This window comes from Sceloporus occidentalis, unplaced genomic scaffold (assembly GCF_023333645.1).
Source record: "Sceloporus occidentalis isolate IW3139 unplaced genomic scaffold, rSceOcc1.0.p SCAF_3, whole genome shotgun sequence".
Lineage (NCBI taxonomy): Eukaryota > Metazoa > Chordata > Lepidosauria > Squamata > Phrynosomatidae > Sceloporus > Sceloporus occidentalis.
This window is the reverse complement of record NW_028316983.1, coordinates 1027446-1053522: the sequence shown is the minus strand read 5'-3', so window position 1 is coordinate 1053522 and position 26077 is coordinate 1027446. Positions and strand designations below refer to the sequence as shown.

At 51.5% G+C, this 26077-nt stretch overlaps 2 protein-coding genes and 1 long non-coding RNA gene across 3 annotated transcripts; 2 read left to right on the top strand and 1 right to left on the bottom strand.

Annotated features, from left to right (window-relative positions):
* The first annotated feature begins 609 nt into the window (after positions 1 to 609).
* On the top strand, positions 610 to 10118 carry LOC149315394 (deoxynucleotidyltransferase terminal-interacting protein 1-like). The gene is made up of 13 exons (XM_089513404.1): positions 610 to 799; positions 1454 to 1524; positions 2215 to 2311; positions 2608 to 2706; positions 3763 to 3831; positions 4136 to 4192; positions 4415 to 4476; positions 5493 to 5538; positions 5780 to 5838; positions 6035 to 6095; positions 7649 to 7720; positions 7997 to 8052; positions 9702 to 10118. The coding sequence occupies exons 1-13, from the start codon at positions 638 to 640 to the stop codon at positions 9862 to 9864; spliced, it is 1074 nt and encodes a 357-aa protein (XP_089369530.1). The 5' UTR covers positions 610 to 637; the 3' UTR covers positions 9865 to 10118.
* A 2530-nt stretch (positions 10119 to 12648) lies between these two features.
* On the top strand, positions 12649 to 17165 carry LOC149315393 (ubiquitin-conjugating enzyme E2 C-like). The gene is made up of 6 exons (XM_089513403.1): positions 12649 to 12879; positions 12982 to 13009; positions 13627 to 13713; positions 14299 to 14503; positions 15479 to 15538; positions 17016 to 17165. Exons 1-6 carry the CDS (start codon positions 12776 to 12778, stop codon positions 17072 to 17074), a joined length of 543 nt encoding a protein of 180 aa, XP_089369529.1. The 5' UTR covers positions 12649 to 12775; the 3' UTR covers positions 17075 to 17165.
* LOC149315392 (uncharacterized) lies at positions 14601 to 19918 on the bottom strand. The gene is made up of 3 exons (XR_016280359.1): positions 19753 to 19918; positions 17417 to 18476; positions 14601 to 15355 (listed from the first exon to the last, which is right to left on the bottom strand). It is a non-coding gene; the product is annotated as an uncharacterized LOC149315392 (long non-coding RNA).
* Between the last annotated feature and the right edge of the window lie 6159 nt (positions 19919 to 26077).

The following is a 26077-nucleotide window of genomic DNA, read 5'->3' as shown; positions in this document are numbered from 1 at the left end:
CACAGAGCCCCAAACCCCCACAAAACGCTATGGATGCCAGCCTTGAAAGCCTTCAGCTTCACAAAAATAGTCCAGTTTGACTGGCACCGCTTTGACAGCTGTAGCTCAGTGCTACAGATGTCTGGGATTTGCAGTTTTGTGCGATATTTAGACTTCCCAGACTCAGAGATTAGGCTTTGACTCAGTCAGGTCCAAAACACACTGCAGGAATAATCCACCTTCACACCTTTTTAGCTGCCTTGGCTCCATGCTAGGGAATTCTGGGAACTGTCATTTGTGAGACATTTAGCCATGTAAACTGAGCTGTGGCAGTTAAAGTGGTGTCCAACTGGATTATTTCTGCAGTGTGGATGCCCCTCCCTGACAGTCCAGGGTCCAGGGCCTTGTGTGAGGAAGGAGTTTTCGACATCTAAACATCCACTAGCGAAGAGTGTGATCCGCGTCACGGAAAGAGGCTAAGGGCAGCTTCTTGGTTTGTTTACAGTCACTACTACTACTACTACGAGGACTAGGCCTCAGCCGGCCTGAGCGCGGTTGCCAGGGCAACGGGAGAGCGCCGCTTCCGGGTTCTGCGAGGCGCGCGGTGATGACGTCAGCCGTGATGGGGCGGGGCGCGGAGCGGAGCGGAGCGGGGAGGATGGGGGCCGCCCGCGAGATCGAGCAGCCCGAGGCCGAGGGCGGAGAGGAGGAGGAGGACTACGAGGAGGAGGAGGAGGACTACGAGGAGGAGCAGGAGCAGGAGGACGGAGAGCAGCAGCAGGAGGAGGAGGAGGAGCGGGGGGCGCTGGCGGGCGCCGCGGTGAGTGAGGGGGCAGGCTCCGCCACCGCCCCACAGACAGTCCCCCGACGGGAGACCCAGGGGATACTCCTCCCCACAAGGCACTGGGGCAGAGGGAGAACCCTGCCCACAATCCTCTGGGAGACGGGGAGGCCCCGCCCCATAATGCACTGGGGCAAAGCATCATGGAGCTGGAAGAGACCCTGCCCCACAATGCAGTTGGGCAGGAGAGACCGCATCCCACAATCCCATGGGGCAGGGGGAAGGCCCCACCCCACAATGCACTGGGGCAGGAGGGAGCTGGGGAGAGGGTGGCCATTGGGGGAGCGGCCACGGGGACCCTACGGGAGCTTTTGGGTCCGGGGGTCTCTGCAGCAAGAGCAGAAGGGCTGGCCCTGGGGCAGGGAGTGCTCCGTCCGTCTGTCCTGGTGGGCCCTGGCCCTTGGCTTCCTGCCCCCCTTTCTCTGGCTCCCAAGTGCCTCTCACAGGGAGCGAAAGGGCCACCTGGACGGACGGACGGACGGACAGACAGAGTCTCCTTTGGAGAGCCAAGGCTGGAGGATCATTGGCCCCAGAGAAGGCCTGGGGTTTGTCTTCCGTGTGGCAGAAGTGGCTTGGACTGGATGACCCCTTGGGATCTCTTCCATTCTTGGACCAATGTCATGATATCCACAGAGTCCCTGGAACATCATGATCAAGCACCGGCTGGTCCAGCGGCGAGGACGGCGCTCCCAGATGATGACCAGGTACGCAGGCCGCCTTCATCCACCCGTCTCTCCATCCTGGGAGAGGTCACAACCCACAAGCGTCTCCAGTTCCTGCCCATGCTTTACTCCTTCAGTGGTCAGTGGGGGGCTCAAGACCAGACCCACCCCACACAGTAATCAAGACCAGTGGGAAGGGAACTGGTTTAAATAAAACTGGCATGGTTTTTAATGCTGGCATACATGGGCCACCATTTTGGCCTTTGGGGCTTGCCATCCACGGATGCTCAGCCGTGTTTAGGATGAGCAGGCTATAATTCCCAGATTCATAACTTTTGCAATCCCAAATCAATAATTGTTGTTCAACCATTCTCTCTAAGCTGTACTAGGAATTTTGCTTATACTTTGGTATTTTCTGGTAGTAAACAGGATAACAAAAAAAGTATAGGTTATTGATACCTGTAACTGTTTTTGCAGTTCTGTAGTCTTCCTTTTTAAAAAACACAACTTTCAACACAATCTGAGTGTTAGGATCCTATGCAGTGAAGCTTTTGAATGGGAGAATGGCAATCCATCCAGAAGTCCTTTTAAAATCCCCTGCTGAGAAACATGGTTGCCAGAAGAAGTAGCCTGCGGTTGGCAGAGAGGCCATGAGTCGAGACGGCTTCCAAGGTGGCCTGAGCTGAGTGACCGTTGGTGTGGTTGACGGCCTCTAATCCTCTCCTCTTTCAGCTTCACGGACCCCGTGGTCTCCATGGACCTGTTGCGAGCCGTTCTGCAGCCCACCATCAACGATGAGATCCAGGCTGTCTTTGGTAAATACATGAAGGTATGGAAGAGAACTGTTGGAACCGGGAGCTTTTGGCAAGTGGGGGGGGGCTGTGAGGGAGGGGGAACCTGCTACATTTCATCTCAAAGGGTTGTGATGAGGAAACCCTTCCTTTCCCAGTAGCACAGGACATATCTGGAGCGGGGTGTCAGTTGGGGGACTTGGAGGGGTCCTGTCGCTACAGGCATTTGCTAAATTAGGAGAAACTCATTTGTGAAGAGAGGGGGCTAAGGGGATGTTGCAGGAGAGACTCCTTGGGCCTGTATTCCAGTTGGCTTCCCCTTCCTGTTCCCAAGTTTTTCCAGAAGGCAGCAGGGAACGTGCGAGAGAACGTGGGAGAAGATGTGGACATGGAGCAGCTCATTCATGAAACGTGTCGGAACTGCTTGGAGCAGGTATGTCTGGAGAGGGGTCAGAGCTCCAAAGTGACGGCTCTCTCCCAAGAGCAAGAAACATCCCCAGTGGATCTCTGAGGCTCCCCTTATGGCATGGAGGCTGCCTCATGCTGCATCTGGGTGGGATGGGAAGTGAGACACCAGTCCTGCCTGAGCACCCAAGAAGGGAAAGGCCACAGCTGGAGCAAAAAGGTTCCCAGCTACCCTTGCTCCTTCTTTGCTTCCTGCTGCTCACCTCTGGGGACTGCTGGACTCCTGAGAAAAATTATCCATAGTGCTTTTGCTGATCCCAACATGTTTTGTTGTTACTGAAGCTTGATCTCAGGTTAAGTATGTAAAAGGCTTGGGACCAGAAGCATTTTGAATTGTAGAATGCACAGCGTAGGAAATTCTTGTACTGTATTTGTGAGGCTGGAGACAGATGTGAGGATCTGTGAAATGGCGGGAGGCATGTATTTGCGCCAGTTATTACACTTGGATTCCCACAGTTTCCCAGATCTTCAGTCCTTCTCCAACCTTCCATCTTCTTACCACCAGCTTCCCACTTATGCCTTTCAGGCAGCAGCTGCAGCCCTCCTATTTGTTCATCTGCCTCCAGCCTCACATCTTATTTGTGTTGTGTATGAGATGCAAGGCTGGACAGAGACTGAGGATCTGGGAGACGAACGAGCAGGAATGTCACAGCTGCCATCTTGAAGGCAGAAGGAGGCAGTTGACAGCAAAAGGTTTTGGTTTTTCGTGGATTTGGATTTTGAGATCAGGGCTGCCCAACCTGTTTAAACAGAACTAATCATTATTCCCATCACCATTTCTCTTTGTTGCTTAGCATCACCCAGCAGAGGGCAGTGTATTGTAGGCGTATTCCACTTCCCATCAAGCCACTTGGTGCCACCAAGTGGACATCTGAGACGTCTTGAAAGGTGCAGAAATGCCCCTCAAAGAGTTTATTTCTTGGCTCTGCATTCTGCAAACATAGGGCTCCAGACACCTAAGACCGAAACAAGAATCTGCTCTCACAGTTGCTCCCTACTCCCCGACCCTTTTCTTCCCTGGCAGGCTAAACTTCTCTTCTGTGATGACAAGAAGTCTGTTGCGAGGCTGCCGCATGAGGTGCCAACAATGAAGGTGGGAGCAGCTTTCTCTCCCCAACTCCTGCTCACAGCAAGGGGTGTAGGGATGGTCCTCTCTTTCCCGTCTCGGGGCCTGGGCCCTTTCATGCCCCAAGGGACCCATAACTGCAAAGCCAATAGCTCTCCTGCCTAGTGGAGGCCTGGGCTAATTTCTGTGGCTTGCCAGGAATGGGCAACGGAGGTGAGAGGGCACTCTCCCCAGTTAGGAACAGATCCAGGAGAGTGAATGACTTTGATGCCAAGTTGTGAAGAGTGGGCACTTCTTGTTTTTCAATGAACTCCCTTTTCTGCCTGACTAGCGTACCAAGCCTGTGGAAGAGGAAGTGAACCGGCAAGGGAGCCCCATCCCCAAGAAGGTAGGTGAGGCCCTTAAAGCGGCAGAGGGATGTCACTGGGTGCTCCACTTCACTTTGCGAGGCAGAGAGGCATGCATCACAGCACACTCAGCCATTCCTTTTGCCAGCAGGTTCTGACTTCCTCCTTAGGTTGATGCAAGAGGGGGACACTGGCAAAAGCCTCTGCTGGGAGGAGCACATATTGGCCAGAAGGCATTAACAGAAGTTTTTGCCCCTTTTCAGAGGAAGGGACGGCCTCCAGGACAGAGCCACTTGAGTGATCCAAAGCCTGTGGGCGGGAGCACGTAAGTCTGCTAACCAAATATGATGCGAGGGGAGCAGCTCTTTCCCCATCCCGTTTACCCAGCCTCCCTGGAATAACCCACAGTCCTCGCCCCTGGCACAGACACAACCAGTTGAGCCCCATAAAAGGCTCTGGTGGAGAGCAGCAGCACCTGGAATGAGTGATTCATAGAATCATAGAGTTGGAAGAGACCTCAAAGGCCATCCAGTCCAACCTCCTGCAATGTGGGAAGACAACATCAAAGCACTAACTGTGACAGATGGCTATCCAACCTCTGTTTAAAAGCCTCCAAAGAAGGAGACTCTGAACACTCTCCGAGGCAGCGTGTTCCACTGATGAACAGCTCTTATCTGTCAGGAAGTTCTTCCTAATATTTAGGTGGAAAGAGCCACAAAGGCCCTTTAGTCCTCAGGAAAGCACTCCTGAGAATTGTCCATCCAACCTCTCTTGAAATCCCTCTAAAGATGGAGAGTCCACTATCATTCCAGGCAGTCCATTCTACTGCCAAACATTTCTTACACTGAAGAAGCATAGATGGAACCTCTCAGTCTCCTTTTCTCCAGGCTGACATCCAGATACTTAAAGATGGCTCTATCAAGTCATATCTTCCATTTTCTCTTCTCCAGGGTAAACATACCCAGCTCCCTCCATCATTCCTCATAGGCCTGGTGGTTTCCAGACCTTTGACCATCTTGTTCACCTTCCTCTAGACATATTCCAGCTAGTTATTATCCTTCTTGAACCAGAGTATCCAGAACTGCTAGCCTGTCTTAGCTTACAGAAGGGCAGGAGCCCACATGAGCCAGAGCCTGGCAGGGAGAGGCCAAGGCATCAAAGGAGCCTTGCTGCTGAGTTGGTTAGGATGGATAGAGCTGAGAAAAAGGGAGATAATCCACAGCTGAAGAGAAAGCAAGAGAAGGTGGGAGAATGATACCTCTCAAAGAGGGAGACAGTTCGCCTTTCTTGATTGCTTTTATCCTTGGAGCAACTTAATCTGGTTGTCTTCTGTCTTCTCAGGGGGAAAAACAAATCCTGTGAGCCAGTGCCAAGGGATGGTCCCAAGGTATGCTCTGCCCATCTCTGGTTTTCCACAGACCCACCTGCGGGGAGGGCAATGGAAAGCTGGCAGCCAAATCTTCCTGCTGGAAGAGCACAGAGGGGTTAGCAGGTGCAGAATCACTCCTACTGTGTGCTAAACTCCAGAGGGTGGGCTCTTGCCTCTAAGCCTAGCCTCTGGACCCCTCCATGCATGGGATGGGCAGGGGCCATCGTCACAAAACTCTCTTCCTCTTTGTGCTTTGCAGTGGGACCCCGCACGGATCAAGGACTCCACACCTCTTGTGCTTGGATCAAGAGCAAACAAGTAAGTTACTGTCAGGCAGGTGAGAAGCAGAGCTTGTTGAAAGTTCCCTTCAGGCTGAGCTGGATGTTGGGATGTCAGCCACAAATACTTAGTTGTGTTCTTTGACATGAGGTGTGGGGCTTTGAACTGAAGGGAGAAAATGGGATGCATCGTATCAAATCCAAATGTCTAACCCACCATTGTGTTTCTGATTCAGAGCCCTGGGTATGGGAGGGACCAGAGGAAGACTCTACATCAAACACCCCCACATGTTTAAGGTCAGTGGATTCAGTCCTGGGGTGGGCGGATCAAGCCACAGCACCAGGATTTGAGAACCTTTGGGTGCCAGTTCCCTGCCTGAAGTGATCATGACCCCCCAAGTCCCTCATGCTGGGCTTCATTTTGGTATTGCACTAACTTCCCTTAGTTAGGGATTGGTCATAGAATGAGAAAGTTGGGAGGGATCCCAATGGCCAACTAGTTCAACCTCCTGCCCTGCAAGAATATAAACTAAAGCACTCTCAAGAGATACCCGTGCAACCTCTGTTTATACACCTTCAAAGATGGAGAGTCCGCCATTCCCAGAAGCAGTCTGTATTCCACTGGTAAACAGCTCTTACAGCCAACCTAATGGTTAGGTGGAATTGTTCTAGTCTCTGGAGCAGCAGAAAACAAACTTCCTCTGTCTTCCTCATGACATCCCTTCACATATTGATAGATGGTTCTCATGTCGCTTCTCAGTCTTCTCTTCTCCCAGTTAAGTACAGCACACCCGCTCCATACACGGGCACGCCATACGTGGCTTCTGGTTTACAAGGAAGCCGTGCTGGCGCTGCACCGCCACGAGCCCCATTCTATTGAACGGGGCTTGAGCTTACGTGATATTTGCCTTATGCAGGGGGGGTCTGGAACGGATCCCCACATAAGGCAAGGCTCCACTGTACTCAGCTGCCTAAACTTTTCATCACAAGGCCTTGTTTACAGACTATTTTTATTTGTATCATAGATGAAAAAAGCAACTAAACACCACTGTTTTCACATGGAATCTGAATACCAGTTGTTGTTGTTGTTCTTGTTTTTGCCTTCAAGTCATTTCTGAGTTATGGCAATCCTAAGGTGAAGTCTCACACAGGATTTGGTCAGTGTCCAGCTCTTCTCTCAGGATGAGAGAGTGTGCCCAAAGTCATTCAGTGGGTTTCCATGGCTAAGCGGGGATTCAAACTCTGGTCTCTAAAAGAGTCCTATTCCAGCACTCAAACTGCTATGCCATGCTGGCTCCTCAATTCCAAAGGGGTATTATAATACTGAAGTAGGTTTAATAGAGGAGAGGCACTATGGTGTAGTGATTTGAGCACTGGACTCGAGACAAGGGTTCAAGTCTCTGTTCGGCCACAGAAATCCACTGGGCAACCTTGAGCAAATTATGCTTGGTCAGCCTCAGAAAAAGTTTAAGGCAAACCCCTCCGAACTGGGTTGCCGTAGGGTCGGCATAAGTCAGAAATGACACAACAACCACAAGATGTAATAGGATGATTGAAAACCTGTATTTACAAAAAGCATCATAACATTTTGGCTTCTGCCTTCCTCAGTAATGTCTGTTGAAATGGGAGTGGTAAACAGCATCCTGTAACAGTTATAGTCTGTGTGCAAGGGGATATGACTCTGCATGCCAGTTTCTGAGTGGTGCTGTTACCATTGTGCCATGCTTATTATCTCCCCATTGGGGCATTTGAATAGGAACAGAACTCTGGACTGGTGGCCCAATACCATCATGGCATTTCTTAGAGGATCTAAGCCTCACCATCTCCTCGCTTCCACTTCCCTCTTCTAGTATGCAGCTGATCCTCAGGACAAGCACTGGCTAGCAGAGCAGCAGCACATGCGGGCCACCGGTGGCAAGATGGTGAGTGTAACAAGGCCGGGGAGAAGAGTGCGGGGAGCTGGCTCAGGAGGGAAACAGATTCTTGGCTACGTGGCGGATTTTCTGTTGGCCAGGACTTTTTCTGGCACTCTCTTGCTGGGGTTTTGTGGGATCCTAGTAGATGTGAACCAGACCCATTTGGGTAAGCATGAGAGGTGAGGGCCCAGGGGTCTTCCCCCTTGCAGCCAGGATGTTGAAAGAATAGCAGACGGTGGCCTCACCAGGGCTTCTGCTCTCCTTGTGTTTCCCTTGCCATAGGCCTATCTTCTTCTAGAGGAAGACATTCGAGATCTGGCAGCAAGTGAAGAGTACAGGTGAGGCACAGAGTGAACACTGAGGGCGGCTGGAGGGAGAGTATAGTCCCAGGGCTACTTTTAAGAGCCTCAACCCCTCCACACTCCCCCAAAAAAGGGCATGAATTGAATTATAGAAAGCCCCCAAGAGTAAAGATTTAACTTTTAAAAAAACAAACATTTCTTTAAAACCAGAAGTGGGCTCCTGGAAGTTCCTGGGTGTGTTTGGTTGATGGATCTTGGTTTTTGGTTTCTATAGCAATCCATAAAGCCCCAGATGAGTCCTGGAGCAGACCCCACCTGCCTATCACACTTACCTGCCCATCTTAGGGTCCAAACCCTACTGGGTAGAACTGACCAGTCTCTTCAGCAATGGTCAGCATGTGTATACAGTATGTGTGTTTCCAGGTGGTGGGTGCAAAGAAGCCCCATCTCCCTTTGTGTGCTTTGGCCCAAGAGAACAGGTGTGGGAGTCTGTCGGGCCAAAACCCTTGGTGGCTCCTGTGGCCGGCTGCTGGCCCCCTGGACCTGCTGGGATTGCCCACCCTTCTCTTAGCAGGTGAACTCTGGGAGAAGCTGTGCTTGCCTCTGAAGCAATAGTTGCTGTGTGTGAGAGAGAGTGTTTGCAAGGAGGAGAGGTAAGAGTGTGTGATTAGTCTTGGGTGATACATGTAGGAAATAGGGTTGGCAGATCTCAGGGCCTGACCATGCATCTCCAGTTTTCATGAGTCGTCTCCAAGATGGAGGATTAGGGTGCACATTATCCAGTTTTGGGGAGCTTAGCTGTAGGCTAGAGGAAAGGGCTGTGCGCACATCTCCAGCTCAGCGAATACAGCAACAATCGGCAAGGTTAGTTGTTTGGTTGCTGTAAGAGACTCTCCAGGGAATTTCTGTGTTTCCTCAGTCAATGGCCACCTTCCCTCCCATTCATTGTGATGCCAGACCTAACCCTCCACTCATTTTCTGGCTAGAAGCAAGTAGGCTAGATTTTGTTGTTGCTGCTGTGTGCCTTCAAGTCGTTTCCAACTTATGGCAACCCTAAGGTGAACCTATCACAGGATTTTCTTGGCAAGATTTGTTCAGAGGAGGTTTGCCATTGCCTTCTGCTGAGGCTGAGAGAGTGTGGCTTGCTCAGGGTCAGCCAGTGGTTTTCATGGCTGGGTGGGGAAACAAACCCAGATCTCCAGAGTTGAAGTCCTGCACTCAAACCACTATGCCACACTGGCCCTAGGCTAGATTAGACACACTTTATCCCATCTCCCTAAGTATGTGAGAAAGAATAACCCTCTCATTTTATCCTAAGATTTCTGCCTTACTTTCCAAATGGGAACAGTGTGTGTGTGTGTGTGTGTGTGTGTGTATGTGTGTGTGTGTGTGTGACATGCTATGAACAGCTGTGGTTGGTATTTAATGCATAATGCTTAATGGCATCACTAGAGGCCACCTCAGATCTCAGGTTGTGGCCCAGAGACCTCAGTGTTTAGGATGATCCTGAATTGGTAGCCCTAGTGGGGAACCATCAAGCCAAAAGCACTGAAGAGGTTTGGAAGCTTGATCAGAGGACCACTATGCCCTTACTAAGACTGCCCTTCCTTCCTTCCTTCCTTCCTTCCTTCCTTCCTTCCTTCCTTCCTTCCTTCCTTCCTCTGCTCTTCTGCTGGCTTCCCCAGAGGATCTCCAGAGCTGAAGCTGGATGAACTGAAGCCTTTCACCCCACCACCTTGGATGACTGTGAAAATGAGGAAATACATGGAGACCCTGCGCAATGAAGGGGAGCAGCATCCACCACAGTCTGTGCCTCCTCCGCCGCAAGAAGGAGCACCCAAAACCTAGGCTTCCTCTGGTCCTAACCCCTCGGGGAGAACTCTTGGGCTCTCCCATCTGTCTCTGCTGGAGAAGATGGGTTTGTGCAGCTGTCGTGGGGCTGATGGAAAGCAGGAGAGAGAAGTGTACAGCTGGAGCTGGATGGAAGGCAGCTCTCTAGCACTCAGGTCCAGGGACAGCGCAGAGTCGGTCCTGGGCTCCACCATTTTGTTTCTGTATTGGGCTCATAGGGACCGGCTGGAAATAAATATACATCTGCTTGATGCTTCTTGTCCCATTGGAAGCCTATGTGGGAGGGTGGCCGAATCCAGCCTGGGGCTGGACCGAGAAACTACCTTTGGAGGGGGACACACTCCCAGGCCAGCTGTGGTTGTGAGTAAAGAAAGTGAGTCTTGTCCTCTCTGCAGTAAGGAGAGAAGATCAGGAGCAGCCAAAATGTGGAGTTGTTGTTAACTGCCTTTGAGTTGACTTCGGCTCATGGCAACCCTGTGGAGGAGACACCTCCAAGTTCCTCTGTCCTCAACAGCTCTGCTCAGGTCCTGCAAGACTCAGACCTCCTGGGTTGGGTCTTCCATCTGTTATGTGGTCTTCCTCTCTTTCTACAGCCCTCCATCTCCTGTGTGCAGGTGACACTATACTGCTAACAGAAAACCTCATGGATTTGGGACAGTTTTTAAAGAAGGTCAGATAAGAATGTGCAAAGGCAGGCGCACTGCTGAACACAAAGAAAGCAAAAATAACAAACATGGAAGAGCTACATAAATTCAACCTAGATGATGAGGAAATTGAAATAATAAAAGAATTCCCATAACTGATCAAATGATGATCAGAATGGAGACTCCAGTCAACAAAGCCATGAAAGAAGTAGACAAGATCCTAAAGAGTAAAGGTATACAACTGAGCACTAAAGCTAGAATAATCCAAGCCAAGGTATTCCCAATCACTTTGTACAAATGTGAGAGCTGGACAGTGGGGGAAAAGCAGCTAGGAAGACGACCAAATCATTTGAGACGTGGTGCTGAGGACACTGGATGGCCAAAAAGACAAACAAATGGGTCCTGGAACTGATCAAGGCAGAAATCTCCCTGGCAGCCAAGATGCTTGAGTCTTTCCTCCTTTGGCCACATCTTGAGAAGGCAGGAAAGGTGGGGGGAAGTAGGAAGAGAGGAAGACCACACACCAGATGGATGCCTCAAAGCAGGGAAGTCACAGGCCTGAATTTGCAGGACCTGAGCAGAGCAATTAAGGACAGGAGGCCTTGGAGGTGCCTCATCCACAGGATCGCCATGAGTTTGCTTTGGTCAGCGTGTCCAGAGGAGGGCCATCAAAATGGTGAAGGGTCTGGAAACCATGAAGCGACTATCAGTTGGGGATACTTTGATTGTGAGTTCCTGCATGGCAGAATGGGGTTGGCCTGGATGGCCCTCTGTCAGCTCTGTGAGTCTGTGATTCTATGAGGTTGACTTGAGGACAGCAAACAACAACAATCACCTTCCTACATATTGTTGTCTTTTCATAGAATCCTAGATTTGGAAGAGACCCCAAGAAGGGCCATCCAGCCCAACCCCCTTTTGCCATGCAGGAACTCTCCATCAAATCACCCCCTGGGATAGATGGCCATCCAGCCTCTGTTTAAACACCTCCAAAGGAGGAGATGCCATTGCCCACCAAGGGAATGTGTTCCTCTGTCAAACAGCCCTTACTCTCCAGACGTTCCTCCTAATGCTGAGCTGGAATCTCTTTTCCTGGAGCTTAGATCCATTCAGTCTGGGTCCTGTTCTCTGGAGCAGCAGAAAACAAGCTTGCTCCCTCCTCAATATGACACCCCTTCAAGTATTTAAAGAGGGCTATCATCATATCACCCCTTAACCTTCTCTTCTCCAGGCTAAACATCTCCAGCAACTCCCTAAGTCTCTCCTCATAGGGCTTCATGGTTTCCAGACCCTTCACCATTTGGGTCTCCCTCCTTTGGACACATGGCTCCAGTTTCTCAATGTCCTTTTTGAATTGTTTTGCCCAGAACTGATCACAGTGTTATTCCAGGTGGGGCCTGAACAGAGCAGAATACAGTGGCACTATGACTTCCCTTGATCTGGACACTAGACTTTTATTGATGCAGCCTAGAATTGCATTGGCCTTTTTAGCTGCCGCATCGCACTCTTGACTCATGTTCAACTTATGGTCTACTGGGACTCCCAAATCCCTTTCACACGTAGTTTCATTCAGCCAGGTCTCCCCCATAATCCTATATCTCTGCATTTCATTTTTCCGCCCTAAGTGCAATACCTTACATTTCTCTGAGTTGAATTTCATTTTGTTAGCTTTGGCCCAGCTTTCTAGTCTATTCAGGTCATTTTGAATCTTGATCCTGTCCTCTGGAGTATTAGCTATTCCTCCTAATTTGGTGTCATCTGCAAATTTGATAAGTATGCTCCCAATTCTGTCATCCAGGTATTGATAAAGATGTTGAATAGCACTGGGCCCAGGACAGAGCCCCCTGGACTCCCCTCTGGTCCCTTCTCTCCAGGATGAAGAGGAGCAGCCATGGCTGGGAGAATCCTTTGGGTTCAAAGGGTCAACCAATTTCAAACCCATTTAACAGTTGCCTTGTCTCTAGGGCCCTTTGCAGGGATTGCTGCGGCCCCTTTAAGGCTCCGCCCCGCTCGCCCTTTGCATCCCGGCAGCCAATGGGGTCCCTCCGCGCTCGCTCCCGCCTCGCCATTGGCCGGCCGCTAAGCCAGCGCGGCGTTGATTGGCCAGTGGCTCAGAGCTTTGCAACATTCAAACTAGAGTCAGAGCGGCGCAGGAGCAGCCGCAGAAGCAGCAAGAGGAAGAGGAGCAGCGCCGCTCTCGCCGCCGCCGCCGCCGCCGCCGCCTCCGCCGCGCAGGACTCGAACCCAGGGCCGCCCCGCCGCCCGCCATGGCCTCCCAGAACACAGACCCCAGCGCAGCTGCCGCCTCCAGGGCCCTGGGGAAGGCGGCCGAGGCCGGCAGCGGCCCCGCGAGGGGCTCCGTCCGGAGCAGGTAAGGAGGGAAGGAAGGGCGGGCGAGGGCTCCTCGGGGCGCGTGCAGAGTGCCCCTGCAGCCCCGGGCCTGACTCTCCTCCTCTCGGTCTCTGCCCCGCAGGTTGCAGCAGGAGCTGATGGCCCTCATGGTGAGTGGATTCAGAAATGGGGACTAAGGAAAGGGCTGAGGGGGGGCCATCTGCAAGCTTCTTCCTCCGAGGCTGAGAGAGTGTGACTTTGACCCAGGGTCAGCCCAGTGTGGGGAGGAGCCTGGGCTCCAAAGCCCTGCTGCTCTAGCCCTTAAGGCATTATGCTCACTCTGCGTGGAGTAGACTCTTCTTCTGTGCCTTGGCCTCCCTCTGGGGCTGAGAGAGTGTGACTTGGCCAAGGTCGCCCACTGGCTTTGCCTGGCTAAGACAGGATTCGAACCCGGGTCTCCAGAGTCATGGCACCAGGCCCGGCCATCTCTTCAACCTGGGATTAATCCATTTATCATGGGACTTGCTTGGCAAGATTCCTTCGGAAGAGGTCTGCCACTATTGCCTTCCTCTGAGGCTGAGAGAGTGTGACTTGCCCAACGTCGCCCAGTGGGTTTCAGTGGCTGAGCCAGGCCTGGAACCCTGGTCTCCAGAGTCAGTGTCCACTCTTCTGGGGGCAGGCTGGCACATGATCCCCCTTGGCATCTGCGCTCACCCTGCAGTGCGTGACCCCAATCCCATTGGGGGACCCTCTTTCCAGCCTCCCCTGTAACCTTTCCCCTTAACAGATGTCTGGAGACAAAGGCATCTCGGCCTTCCCAGAGTCAGAAAACCTCTTCAAGTGGATCGGGACCATTGTCGGAGCCGCCGGGACGGTAAGTTGGGCCCCTGGGGGCAAATTGGGGCCATTGGGTCAGGGCCAGTTCTTTCTGCCCCCGGGGCCCATGGGTGCAGGGCAGCACATGGACCCCAAAAACCCACCCCGGTTGCTCCCATGCACCCCATTCTTTTAGGCACAGTTTTCAGGAAGCTTTTGCCCAGAGGCACATTGTTGTTTGTTGTTGTGTGCACTCTACACGCACACAGAGATCCAATTATGCTCCAGGTCCGTAACCTGGTGTGGTTTTGTGTCTCTGGGACGGCAAGACTTGTGTCCTGACCCATTACTAAAACCTTATTAGTTTTGCAGAGGCTGGATGGCCATCTGTCAGGGATGCTTTGATTTGGATTTCCTGCATGGCAGGGGGTTGGACTGGATGGCCCCTGTGGTCTCTTCCAACTCTATGATTCTATGCTTCCACAATGTGTGGATTGGGGTGGGGGGGCAGTGAGGCAGGAGCCAGCTTTCCACATCCCAAACTGCACCCTCCAGCATTGGGGATTCTGGGAACTGCAACCCAGCACAGGTTGGGGACGATGGGAAGCGCAGAACAGGATCCGTGCCCATCTCCCCCTGGCAGGCGTACGAGGACCTTCGGTACAAGCTCTCCCTGGAGTTCCCCAGCGGATACCCCTACAACGCCCCCACAGTCAAGTTCCTGACCCCCTGCTACCACCCCAATGTGGATCTGCAAGGAAACATCTGCCTGGACATCCTGAAGGACAAGTGGTCAGCCCTCTACGACGTCCGGACTATCCTCCTCTCCATCCAGAGCCTGCTGGGAGGTGAGTGGGGGGCGCAGGGGGAGATCCCTGGGGACCCCTTGATGGAGTTTAGCACAGACACCCCCCAACCCCCGAGAGAGAAGGAAAGGGAGGCCAGCTGTGTTTCTCAGGTTTGTCGTCCTGCCTTCCTCCCAATCTGGGAGCCATGGCAGCTTGCAGCATTGCTTAACATGAAAATACAGCCAAAACAATCTGTAGTTCAATTAGCTCAGCAAGCCTACCTTTTTTTTTTTTTTTTGGCTGCTTTGGGGCACTCTGGACACGGCCGGCGTGGCTGGAAACTACCCCTCTTTGCCATTTGTTTCAGGCCATAGTCGCCCAAATCCATTTTGAATAAAAAGGGTCTTTATCTGCTGGCAGAAGGAGAGCAGAGAGGTGGTGCATCCAAGGCCCTTGTGGGAAGGAGTTCCTTAGCCTGAGAGCAGCCACCAAGAAGTCCCTGTTGCCCATGTCCTTCCAGACTGAGAGAGGGGCCTTCCCTGACAACGTTTCAACCCCTGGTATGGGGAAACACATTCTTTCCAACTGCCTTGAAGAGTAATTCCTCACCAGCCGCCACACTCCTTCCCAAATAGTTCCTCTCTCAGCTTACCTTCACCCTTTTTCATGCCCATTGCTTGTTAAGTGACTACTGGGTGCTCCCAATCCCTTTTGCCAGCCAAGCCTCATCCCCAAAGACAGCCCTGCTCCTGCCAGCTGTGAAGGAACAAGAGAAGCAATAGGGGGAAAGAGGGAGAAGCCCCTTGAGGTGGGCAGGGGGCATCGAGGGGCCACATAGGGCCCTTGTCTCTGCATGGTAACTTGTGCCACAGGATCCGGTGGGTGTCTTGGCTGGCCAGTGCTTCCACGTCCCTGTAATAATAAAGGGGCAAAGGATTAAACTGAGCCCTTGGAGTTGGCGCTGGGTGAGAATCCTAGGTCTTTAGCCAGCCAGACGCCTGGACTGATGGCCCCTTTCTTGCACTGACCCCCCAGAGCCCAACATCGAGAGCCCCCTGAACACAGACGCCGCGGAGCTCTGGAAAAACCAAGCAGGTGAGTGGTCTCTGGTATCATTCTTACAGGTTTGGGGGGCTGGAGCTGTTGGGGCTGTGATTTGCCCGCCTGTTCCAGGAGCATGTACAGAGTTCACTTTCCTCTTCAGGAGCCTCACAGGTCAGAGCACAAGTGCCTTGTGGGCACACTTGGGGTTCCCACTCCCCACATTAAATTCCGTGTTTGGGAACTGAAGCACAGAGCCATCCTTAGTAGCTGAAGTCCTGGGGGAAGTTCCCCACACAATCCTTGGCAGCCTTTTCTCCCCAGGTCTAATGGGGGCAGGGAAGGATGGGGGGGCTGGGACCCTTTGGGCAATCAAAGGTCCCAGAGGCCCCCAAAAGTATGGTTGGCAAAAAGAGGCTGTAAGGTCCAAAATGTCTGGAAGACATGGAGACCCCCCACCCTCACTCCAAGTTCTGGGCAAGGCAGCCCATAGATCCTCAAGGAAGGTTGGTACTTGGGGGGAGGCCTCTCAGCACCCTAAAAATATTTTGGGGAAAATGTAATCTCTCTGCTCGCTGTAGAGGGTGGCAGACAAGTTGGCTATGTGCTGCCAGGGAACATATATATATTCCATTATATGCTGGATCTAAAATGGCTCCGGGACCTGCCCCTCGCACCCACCCTGCAGCACATCGGGAAACTGTCAGTCTTACCCTTTAGGTGGGAATGGAGAGCCTATTCTCCCCAAAATATCTTTGGGGTCCTGGGGGATCCCTCAGGTAACAGCCTGGAAGAGTGCTTGTAGCCCATGTATATATAGAGGTGAGAGCCAGTGTGGTCTAGTGGTTTGAGCATTGGACTATAACTCTGGAGACCAGGGTTCGAATCGTGGCTCAGCCGTGGGAACCCACCAGGTGAGACTCTCTCAGCCTCAGAGGATGGCAAACCCCCTCTGAAGAAACGTAACAAGGAAGCCCCATAATAGGTTCACTTTAGGGTCTCCATAAGTTGGAAATGACTTGAAGGCACACAACAATAAAATACGTTAACTATCCCGTCCCCCTGATGCTTTTTTTTAATGTACCTCTTCTTTAGTTTTTTGTGGGTTTTTCAGACTATGTGGCCATGTTCTCTGAAGATGCCAGCCACAGATGCTGGTGAAACATCAGGAATAGACTCTGCTAGAACATGGCCACAGAGCCCGAAAATCCCACAAAAATCTATGGATGCTGGCCATGAAAGCCTTCGACTTCACATACCTCTTCTTTGCTTAAAATGGAACCTGAAATACCTCAAGAGTGCCCTTCTACCCCTGGAATATAGAGGGGTGCCCCCATACCCTGACCACTGCCCCCCCATCTAGGCCCTTTGCCCAACGGAGAGTTGGGGGGATATGGGGGTGTTCCTGTTCCCTGCAACTTGGGTCTGGGAAATAAGGGGGGGTTGCTTGGGTGGGATGCAGACCCCTCCTCTCCCAGCAAAAGGGATGGGAATGGGTCATCGTCACACATCTCTCTCTTTCTCCCTGCAGCCTACAAGAAGCACCTCCACGAATCGTACGCAAAGCACATGAAGAGCCAGGAGAGCTGATGAAGCCCCCCCCCCCAGCCCCCCGGCGGTGTCTCTCTCGCTCTCTGTCTTTCCTCCTTGTTGTCTGTGCGCACTTGGTGCGTCAGTACCATGCTGTATTATAGACTGTTTTTAAATTTATTTGGCATTTTCTCCGGCCGTTTAATGTATAAATAAAGTCATCTTTTTTTATGTTAAGTTGTGACTGTTCTGTGGTTGGCTTGGGGATCAGGACCATGCGTTTCTGTTCCCTGGCGCTACTCAGTGGTGCCCACCTTCCCCTCCTTGCACCCCAAAAGAATGCTAAGGGCTGATATTACCATAGGATTCATAGAAGGGCACTGAACTGTCCTAGCAACATACCTTGAATATCTCAGAATAGCAGCGAGGGGCTGAGAGTTTAGATCTTGGCATTCCAGGGACTGTTTTTTAAAAGGTGTCTTGTCCTGTCCAGCATCTTCCAGGTTGCATGCTTTTTCACACAAAACAGTTGGTGACATTTGACAGGAAAACACGGTGCCAGTTTTTAGCAGCGACCCTATAAAACCCTCATTGCAGAAGGACGCATTTCTGCTTGCTTTAAACAAGCTTGAAGCTATTTGTTGCTGAATTCCAATGGTATTCCAAAGAGAAAGCGCCATTTAGAATACACGAAAACATGTGATGTCAAACCACTCCCCAGCCACTCCATCGCTGTTCGAATGGAGAGTGCGTTTACGTTTAGTGGCATCGTTTGGAAGTGGTATCGGGAGAAGAGACGTCTCTGGACTTTCTCCCCATTGTACACAATTGCAGATACCCCTCATTTAACAAAGCCTCTGCCAACAAAGTGCAGATAGTCTTTTCTCCACCTGCTCAGCCCCCTTTTTCCTCCCCCTCCTCCTCTTTCTAGCTGGAAAAAGCAGAACCAGCATTTGAAGGAAGCTGAAGAAAAACAATGTTTTGCATCAGGTTGCAGCAGTGTGTCTGCAGTAAAGAATGCGATGGCGCTTCAGCTGGGAAAGGAAGGCCGAGAGAACTCCTCCTAGAGTCCCTTGCTGCGCAGACAGGAAAGGCAAAGCAGAAGAGGGGAGAGCTGCACATAGCTAGCCCACATCGCCAGGGACCAACCGCCAACCTTGGAGTGCTGGGTACCCCCTTACACCCCATGTAATGCACTTGCTTAGAAAACAAGTCTGCGATCACCGAAATGGTGTCTCTGCCCTTGCTATCCGGTAAGTCCACCCGTGATGAAATCCATGCCTATATGTTGCCAGGGGCGGTTGGGAGTTTCCAAAGGCCTCAAAAGACCACTAGGCTTCCCGGAAGTGATTGGAGAAACCCATGTTTTTCTCCTCGTTCATTGAGACCTTGAGGAGAATTTTGTTTCAAAAGTCCCTCTTCCAAAAGGCGATTTCTTCTCTCTCTTTCAGCACAGATTTCTCTGAATGACAATAAAAGACAAGGCGAATAATTACGCTCATTACTTTGCATTTCAAACTCAATTACCATCTCAAAAGGAAGTTTGGCAGAGGTTTAAACAACATTCCTATGCTTAAAAACCCTGAAGGCACACACACAAAAGGGGGGGGGGGGGAGCCCAGTCTCAAAAAATAAACTGTGAAGCCCCAACAAGAAATGCTAGAGTTGAGGGGACTCAAGGACCATCCAGTCCAACCCCCTTCTGCTATGAAGTAACACATAGGAATACATGGCATACTAGAGGGCATGTAGTCTGACCCCTGTTCAACATCAGGATGGCACTGGAAGATGGGACAAACTGAGGGTTTTCTTGGCATAAAGAGGAGTTTTGCCATGGGATGCCCCTGAAGCTGAGACAGTGTGACCCTCACAGATGAGAAGGGGGGGGTCGAGTGCCAAGTGGCAATGCTCTTCTGCCAAGCAGGAATCCTCAATTAGGAGCAGAGTAGGGTGTGATGGCAAGAATTCTGCCATGAATAAAACCTACCATGAAGGAATACCTAGGAGTTGGAGTTGAAGCTGAGAGGATGTGACTTGCCCAAGGTCAGCCAGTGAATTTCTATGGTGAATTGGGAGGCTAGAGTTGGGGTACCCTCAAGGACCATATACACACACATATATATATGTATATACACACACACACCAACTGTGGAGCAGCTGAAAGTGTAATGCTGCATGTATATGCTTACGTACACCTTTGTGTGTGTGTGTATATATATATATATATACACATACATATACATATGCACACACACACACACACATATATATATATATATATATACACACACACACACACACACAAACTGGAGCAGCTGAAAGTGTAATGCTGCATGTATATGCTTACACACACATCTTTGTGTGTGTGTGTGAGTATATATATACATACATATACACACACGCATATACACACACACACACACACACACACACACACAAACTGTGGAGCAGCTGAAAGTGTAATGCTGCATGTATATGCTTACACACACATCTTTGTGTGTGTGTGTGTATATATATATATACATACATATACATATACAGTGCGTCCTTGGTATACGCGGGGGATCCATTCCAGACCCCCCCCCCGCGTATACCAAAATCCACGTATGCTCAAGTCTCGTCCCCAATGGCGGTGCACGTGCACACGCGCCGCCATTGGGGACAACTTCCCTCCCTCCCCTCTCCTCCCCCCAACTCTTTCCTTCCCTCCCTCCCTCCCTTCCTCCCTCCTTACTTACCTTTTCGTCGCCGGTGCCGCGTCGCTGCTGCCGCTGCCGCCTCAGCTAGAGCCGGGGGGAAGGCCGGGTGGGGGTTTTGGAGGCCAAGAAGCCTCCAGCCTGCCACCCGGCCCGTCTGCAGCGGCGGCAGAGGCAGCGGAGCACCAGCGCCAGAGGCCTCTTCAGCCCCCACTCCGCCGCCGTCGCTGCCAGCACCTCTGTGCAAGGGCCGGGTGGTGGGCTGGAGGCCTCTTGGTCTCCAGTGCGCCACTCGGCCCCTGCATCGAGGTGCAGGCGCCGGTGCCGGCGGAGAGGGGGCTGAAGAGGCCCCAGGCGCTCGGCCTCCTCTTCCTCCTCCTCTCCGTGGCGCCGCCACCGCTGCCAGGAGAACGGCCGGGTGCTGCTCCTGGAGGCCTCCAGGAGCAGCGCCCGGCCTTTCCCCCGTCAGCCGTGGCGACGGAGAGGAGGCCTCTGGCGCTGGTCCTCCAGCACCAGAGGCCTTCCCTCCGCCGCTACAGCCAGGAGAAAGGCCGGGCGCTGTGGAGCAGCTGAAAGTGTAATGCTGCATGTATATGCTTACACACACATCTTTGTGTGTGTATATATATATATATATATATACACATACATATACATATACACACACGTATATATATATATATATACACACACACACACACACAAACTGTGTAGCAGCTGAAAGTGTAATGCTGCATGTATATGCTTACACGCACATCTTTGATCCAATGCTAAAATTTCACCCTTCTTCTCTCTTGTGTGAATTTGAATGGCAGAGGCTCAGAGCATGGCATAAAGGGCAGAAGCCTCACCTTTTGTTCTCTTTTGTTTTTCAAAGCAAAGCTGTAAATGAGCAAAGTTGGAGGGGGAATCACCTTAACAAAGGAAATAGCCTCCAGGATGAATGGTAGCTTTTCTTACACAAAATATGCAAATCCTGGCCATCCGAGAGTCAGCTGAAAGTTTTGTCTCTCCCTTTCATTTCGAAATGATTAAAAATCAAAATTCTTACTCATTGATCGAGAACTGCTCAGAATTTCTCCTCTCTAAAATGTTATCGAAAAAGTCGAATTAGGCATATTTCTCCTAATTTTCGAATTTTGGAGAATATTCTTTACATCCCTACTTCCCGGTGTCAGCCTTAACTCTGGCACAAACCACACGACTTTGTACATAGTTCTCCACTTCCTCTTGCACCCCCGGCCACCAATATTTGCTGCGTAAGGCGCGCCAGGTTTTCACGAACCCCCAATGTCCCGCAGCTTTGACATCATGGCAGGTTGCCCTTATCTTAGCCATTAAACCCTCCGGCACATATATTTTATTGGCTTTGACCCACAATCCTTGTTCAGTCCTCTGTAACTCACTCCTCAAGTTATCCAAGCCTTTATCCCCTTCATAGGCATAAATGATCTTGTGTAACAGAGGGTCTAAGCCAGGGATCGGCAACCCCTGGCCCGCGGGCCGTATCCGGCCTGCAGAGGCGGCAGGATCAGCCTCAGCCCGGTCCTGCCGCTGATTGCCGCAGGTTTTACCGCGGCGGCAGCGGTGGCGGTGCCGAGGAGGGCGGGCCGCAGACAGTGTGCCGCTGCCACCGCCCGCACCTTCCTGTAGCCCTGCACGCGCCTGCAGGGCCGTGCGCAGGGCTAAATAGGAGGAGTTTCTCCTCCTGGGGCTGGCTGGCCAATGGCTGCTGGCAGGGGGCGGGCTGTTGGAGCTCCAGCCTGCCCCCATTGGCCAGCCAGCCTCAAGAGGAGGAGCTCCTCCTTGGACAGGGCAGGAAGGAGGCGGGGGTCCTCCTCCTCCTTCCCGCCCCTCCCGCGGCTGCCTGACAGCCGCAGGGAGGGAAGGAAGGGGCGGGGTCGCCTCCTGCCCTTTCCCACCCTTCCCGCGGCTGTACAACAGCATCAGCACCCACTCCAGTAGGTCTGAGTTGAGCCCATCCTGGAACTGCCGAGCCTTCATGGCTTCTGGGTAGTTGGGGATCTGCGCCGCCACACTCCTGAACACCAACACATACTCGGCCACTGACCGCTTGCCTTGCTGGAGGGTCATGAATTTCGTTTTGGTGCGATCCACTTGGAAGGGGTCCTCAAATTGGGCCCTCAACGCCGTCATAAAGGCCGCCAGGTTCTGAAGCTCTGGTGCCCTGCAGTCATACAGCTGCACCAGCCACTGTGCAGCCTGGCCTTCCAGCCTGCCAGCCACGCAACGCACTTTCTCGGCTTCGTCCGGGAAGTATTCTCCTCGGGTCCTGGGCCAGGAAAAACGGGAGTTGCTCAGGATCTCCATTAAATTTGGCTTCCAGCTTACTCGCCAGGAGCTTCCTCAACGCCTCGGCTTCCCCTCTCCCCCTTCTGGGCGCCGCGTCCAGTCTTGTTTGACGCGAGGGTGGTCGCAAGGTCACCTCTGCCTCCTCATCACACTCCTCCTCCAGACCTTCAACCAACAAGTCCATCACTGGTTTGGGATTTGAGCAAGCCGCCTCCAGCAGCGCCTCGTTCGGTCTCCCTTCCCTTGTCCCTGGCTCTCTGGTCGTCAGGTGAGACATCATGGACTTTAGTTCCCTCAGGTCCTCCTTAAGGCTGGCCACCTCTTCTGCCAGGTTCTCCTCCCTCGGCGCCCACAGCATGGCCTCTCCCATGGTTTGGTCCCAAGCCATTGCTCTGCCTGCTCTGCGGTGTTTCTTCTCGTCCTCCGGAGGTGGGAACCACAGAGCCTCCGGCAGACCTTCTCCATCGCCCTCCTTTTTGGGCTTGGCTCCCCACTGCTCACCGGCCTCTAGGTTTTGCTCCCCTCAGGGATTTCTTCGGAGCCAACTTGTATCTTCTCCGGTGGCAGGGATTCTTTGGACATCATCAAACTGTGAGACTTGGGAATTCTGAACCAATCATCCACAACAGCTATTGTAAAAAAAAATTATTGTAGAGAAGGTAGAAATACATTGGATCACGTTTTTGCTGAATCTGAAGAACTCCAAAGAGAAACCCCACTTTAAATCCCCAGCTCCCACCTTATTTTCCTGTTCAACCCAGATCGTTCCCCCCAACTCACCCCCCTTCGCCACAGAGGAGGGGGTTCTACATCAAAGCAGTCCTAACAAAAGCACCATTTGGTTCATAGTTTCTCCTGCCTTGAGAGATCTATGAATCTATGGATATGGATAGAGGATATCTGTTAAACATCACCCCATCATAAAACTGCTTGACTGGCACGAATTGATTGCTGCTCTCAGCTGACAGTTCCGGATACATGATCATCCTGAGCATAGCCCATGGTGGCAGCAACTCTTTCCCATAATGCCTTTCCCTGAGAGTTTTAGATACAGGTGTTGTTAACATAAGATGCATCATGTCTATCTATATATCTATCTATCTATTTATCTGTCTACCCATGTATCTATATAACTATATATATGTGAGAGCTTAACCCGCTGGACTTGCCTTCTGCAACCTCCCTCCAATCCTTGTCCATCCCAGCATACCACCCATTCATGACAGTCCATTGAAGCATATGAATACAGTGGAACCTCGCCATACGCGGGGGATCTGTTCCGGATCCCGCCGTGTATGGCGATTTCCGCCTATGCTCGATTTCAGCCTATGCATGGCGGCGCGGAGGTGCGCGGGGCGCAATGGGCGCGTGCGCCCATTCAACTGAATGGGATGCGCTGCCCCTTCTGCCCCGCGCGCACCCAGCGGCTTGAGCGCATATACTCAAAGCCACTTATAAAAAGTCCACGTATGCGGAGGCCCCACTGTAGTCAACTAATATCCCATTGCATAATCTCCAAAGTATACGATTATGTGTCTAGAAGCTATCCCTACTTATCTCACTTACTTATACAATCCTCATGGCAGAATCCTCTCTGAATCACTGAATGAAGGAGGATTCTGACACCACCGACATCTTAAAGAAGCAGTGGGTCCCCTTCTGTTCTCTCTCTACACACTGTCCTTAGGAAAACTCATTAGCTCTTTTGGCTTTTCCTACCATCTCTATGCCGATGACACCCAGTTGTATCTTTCTGCCCCTGACCTTTCTCCAAGGCTTGAACAGCCAGTTTCGTCTTCCCTCACAGCTGTCTCGCAGTGGATGCGCCATCGGCGTTTGAAGCTCAACATGTCCAAGACGGAGCTTCTTGTCTTTCCTCCTAAGCCCAACCTTCAACACTCCTTTTCTGTCTCTGTGGACAACATTTCCATTCAACCAGTCCAGCAAGCCCGCAGTCTTGGTTTCATCTTTGACTCTTCTCTGTCGTGGATCCCTCAGATCCAGACCACAGCCAAGGCTTGTAGATTGCCAAAATCCGACCTTATCTCTCCGCCTCTTCTGCCAAGATCCTGGTCCATGCCCTAGTGATCTCACGACTGGATTCCTGTAACGTCCTCCTGGCTGGGCTTCCTCTTTCTCACCTCCGTCCTTTAATCTCTGTCCAGCATTCAGCTGCACGCATTATCACTTCCACCCACCGCTCTGACCACATCTCTCCTGTCTTGGCATCCCTTCACTGACTCCCTCTCCCTTTCCACATTCAGTATAAGCTCCTGCTGTCGACATTCAAAGCCCTCCATTGACTGGCCCCTCCTTACTTATCAGACCTTCTTTCTCCTCTCCTTCCCACTCTGTTGTTCCCTCCGTTCTGGTAGTCAAGGTCTGCTGTCCCAGCCCAGGATTTCCTCTGCCCCATCCCGGATTCGCCCCTTTTCACTCGCTGCCCCTCATTCCTGGAACCTTCTTCCCCCGCGAGACACAAGGGCCCTGATCACTTCTTTAACCAGCTTCAAAACGGAGATGAAGACCATCCTGTTCAGAGAAGCCTTCCCAGGCATTGCATAATTGTCACTTGCTATTTGATGTTCTTTTGTTGTCTGTTTTATTGAATCATTTCCTGTATTGCTATGTATTTATATGTATTATCCTACTAGAGAGGCAGGCTAACTCCAACAGGCCTCCCTGGGAGAAGTTTGCCCATCCATTAAGAAGCCAAGCCCTCCCTCCAGTCCATCTGCCTTGGTCCAGGCCTCGGAGGTAGAGAGGAACTGCTGGCCCTCATCCCCTTCCCCTCCACCACTCCCTTCTCCTTTTGTATCATGTCTTTTTAGATTGTAAGCCTGAGGGCAGGGAACTGTCTAATTATAAAGATTGTATGTACAGCGCTGTGTAAATTTACAGCGCTTTATAAATAAAGGTTAATCATAATAATAATAATAACAATAACAATAAGTCCGACAACCAAAAGGTAAACCAGGAGAAAGTTGGACGCTGGTGAAAAAAAGTCACCCTTGGATGCCTTTAATAAAAACTTTTCAAGTGGTCTAGTAGATCCCCCATGTTTTGGCTTCGTGAAAGATTTAAGCTTCTCTGTCAGAGAGCTCTGGCTGCAGAAATAAACTACAAATCCCAGGATTCTATAAGATGGAGCCTTGGCAGTTGAAGCAACATCAAACTGCATGGATTCCACAGTGCAGAGGCAGCCTTGGTTTGTTTATGCAATGCTTACCTGACCTGGTTGTTTGGGGTCATTTGAATGTAGGCGTAGTTTGTTTTGGATAAAAGGTCTGCAGAGGCATGCTGAGCTGCCCTTGTGGCATAGCTCTCCCAGGTTGTTTCTATTTCTGGTACTAAATCAAAGAGCGAATGCTGAGGAATGCATCAGCTTTGTTCACTGAGCCATGCTTGTATATAAAGTCCTTTCCGCCCCTCTCCTGCCCAGCTTTTTGTTCTGATGAAGAAATGTGGAGAAACCGGCTCTGCCCTCCTTGGGACACAAACCCATCTGCTCCACCGGCAATGCGTCACCCTTGCTCTTGGGAAACCAACGTCCTGCAAAGGTTCCTCGCTGCAACTGCCCAGAGGCCTCCAGCCGGGCCATACTGGGCCCAGTCTCTGGCCAGCCGTCCCTGCCAGGGGTTTGGGGCCAATGGGGTTGCAGGGCTCTGGCCTACGTTTTGAGTCTAGCTTGAGTCTCCTTTACCTGGAATTCCCAAATATTCCAAAATGGTCCACATAAGTGTCTGAGATGGCAGCACCGTTCTGCTTTCTGATGCACAAAATTATTGAGAATGTTGTATATAACATTACCTTGTTTAATATAAACCAATGAATTTGTTGGCCCAATAAAGGTATAATTGTTTGGATGTTATTGGGTTTGCTTTATGGCCAGCAGGGCTACCCCGAGATGTTTTTTGGATTTCAAGATACCGCATTTTAGCCGTCGCAGCCAGGGGATTTTAAAGGGAGAGCCAGTGCACTGGGACCTTGCCGCCTGAGGCTTCTGGCTCCAAGAAAAGTATGTTTTCCTAATATTGGGAGCGATTGGCATGCT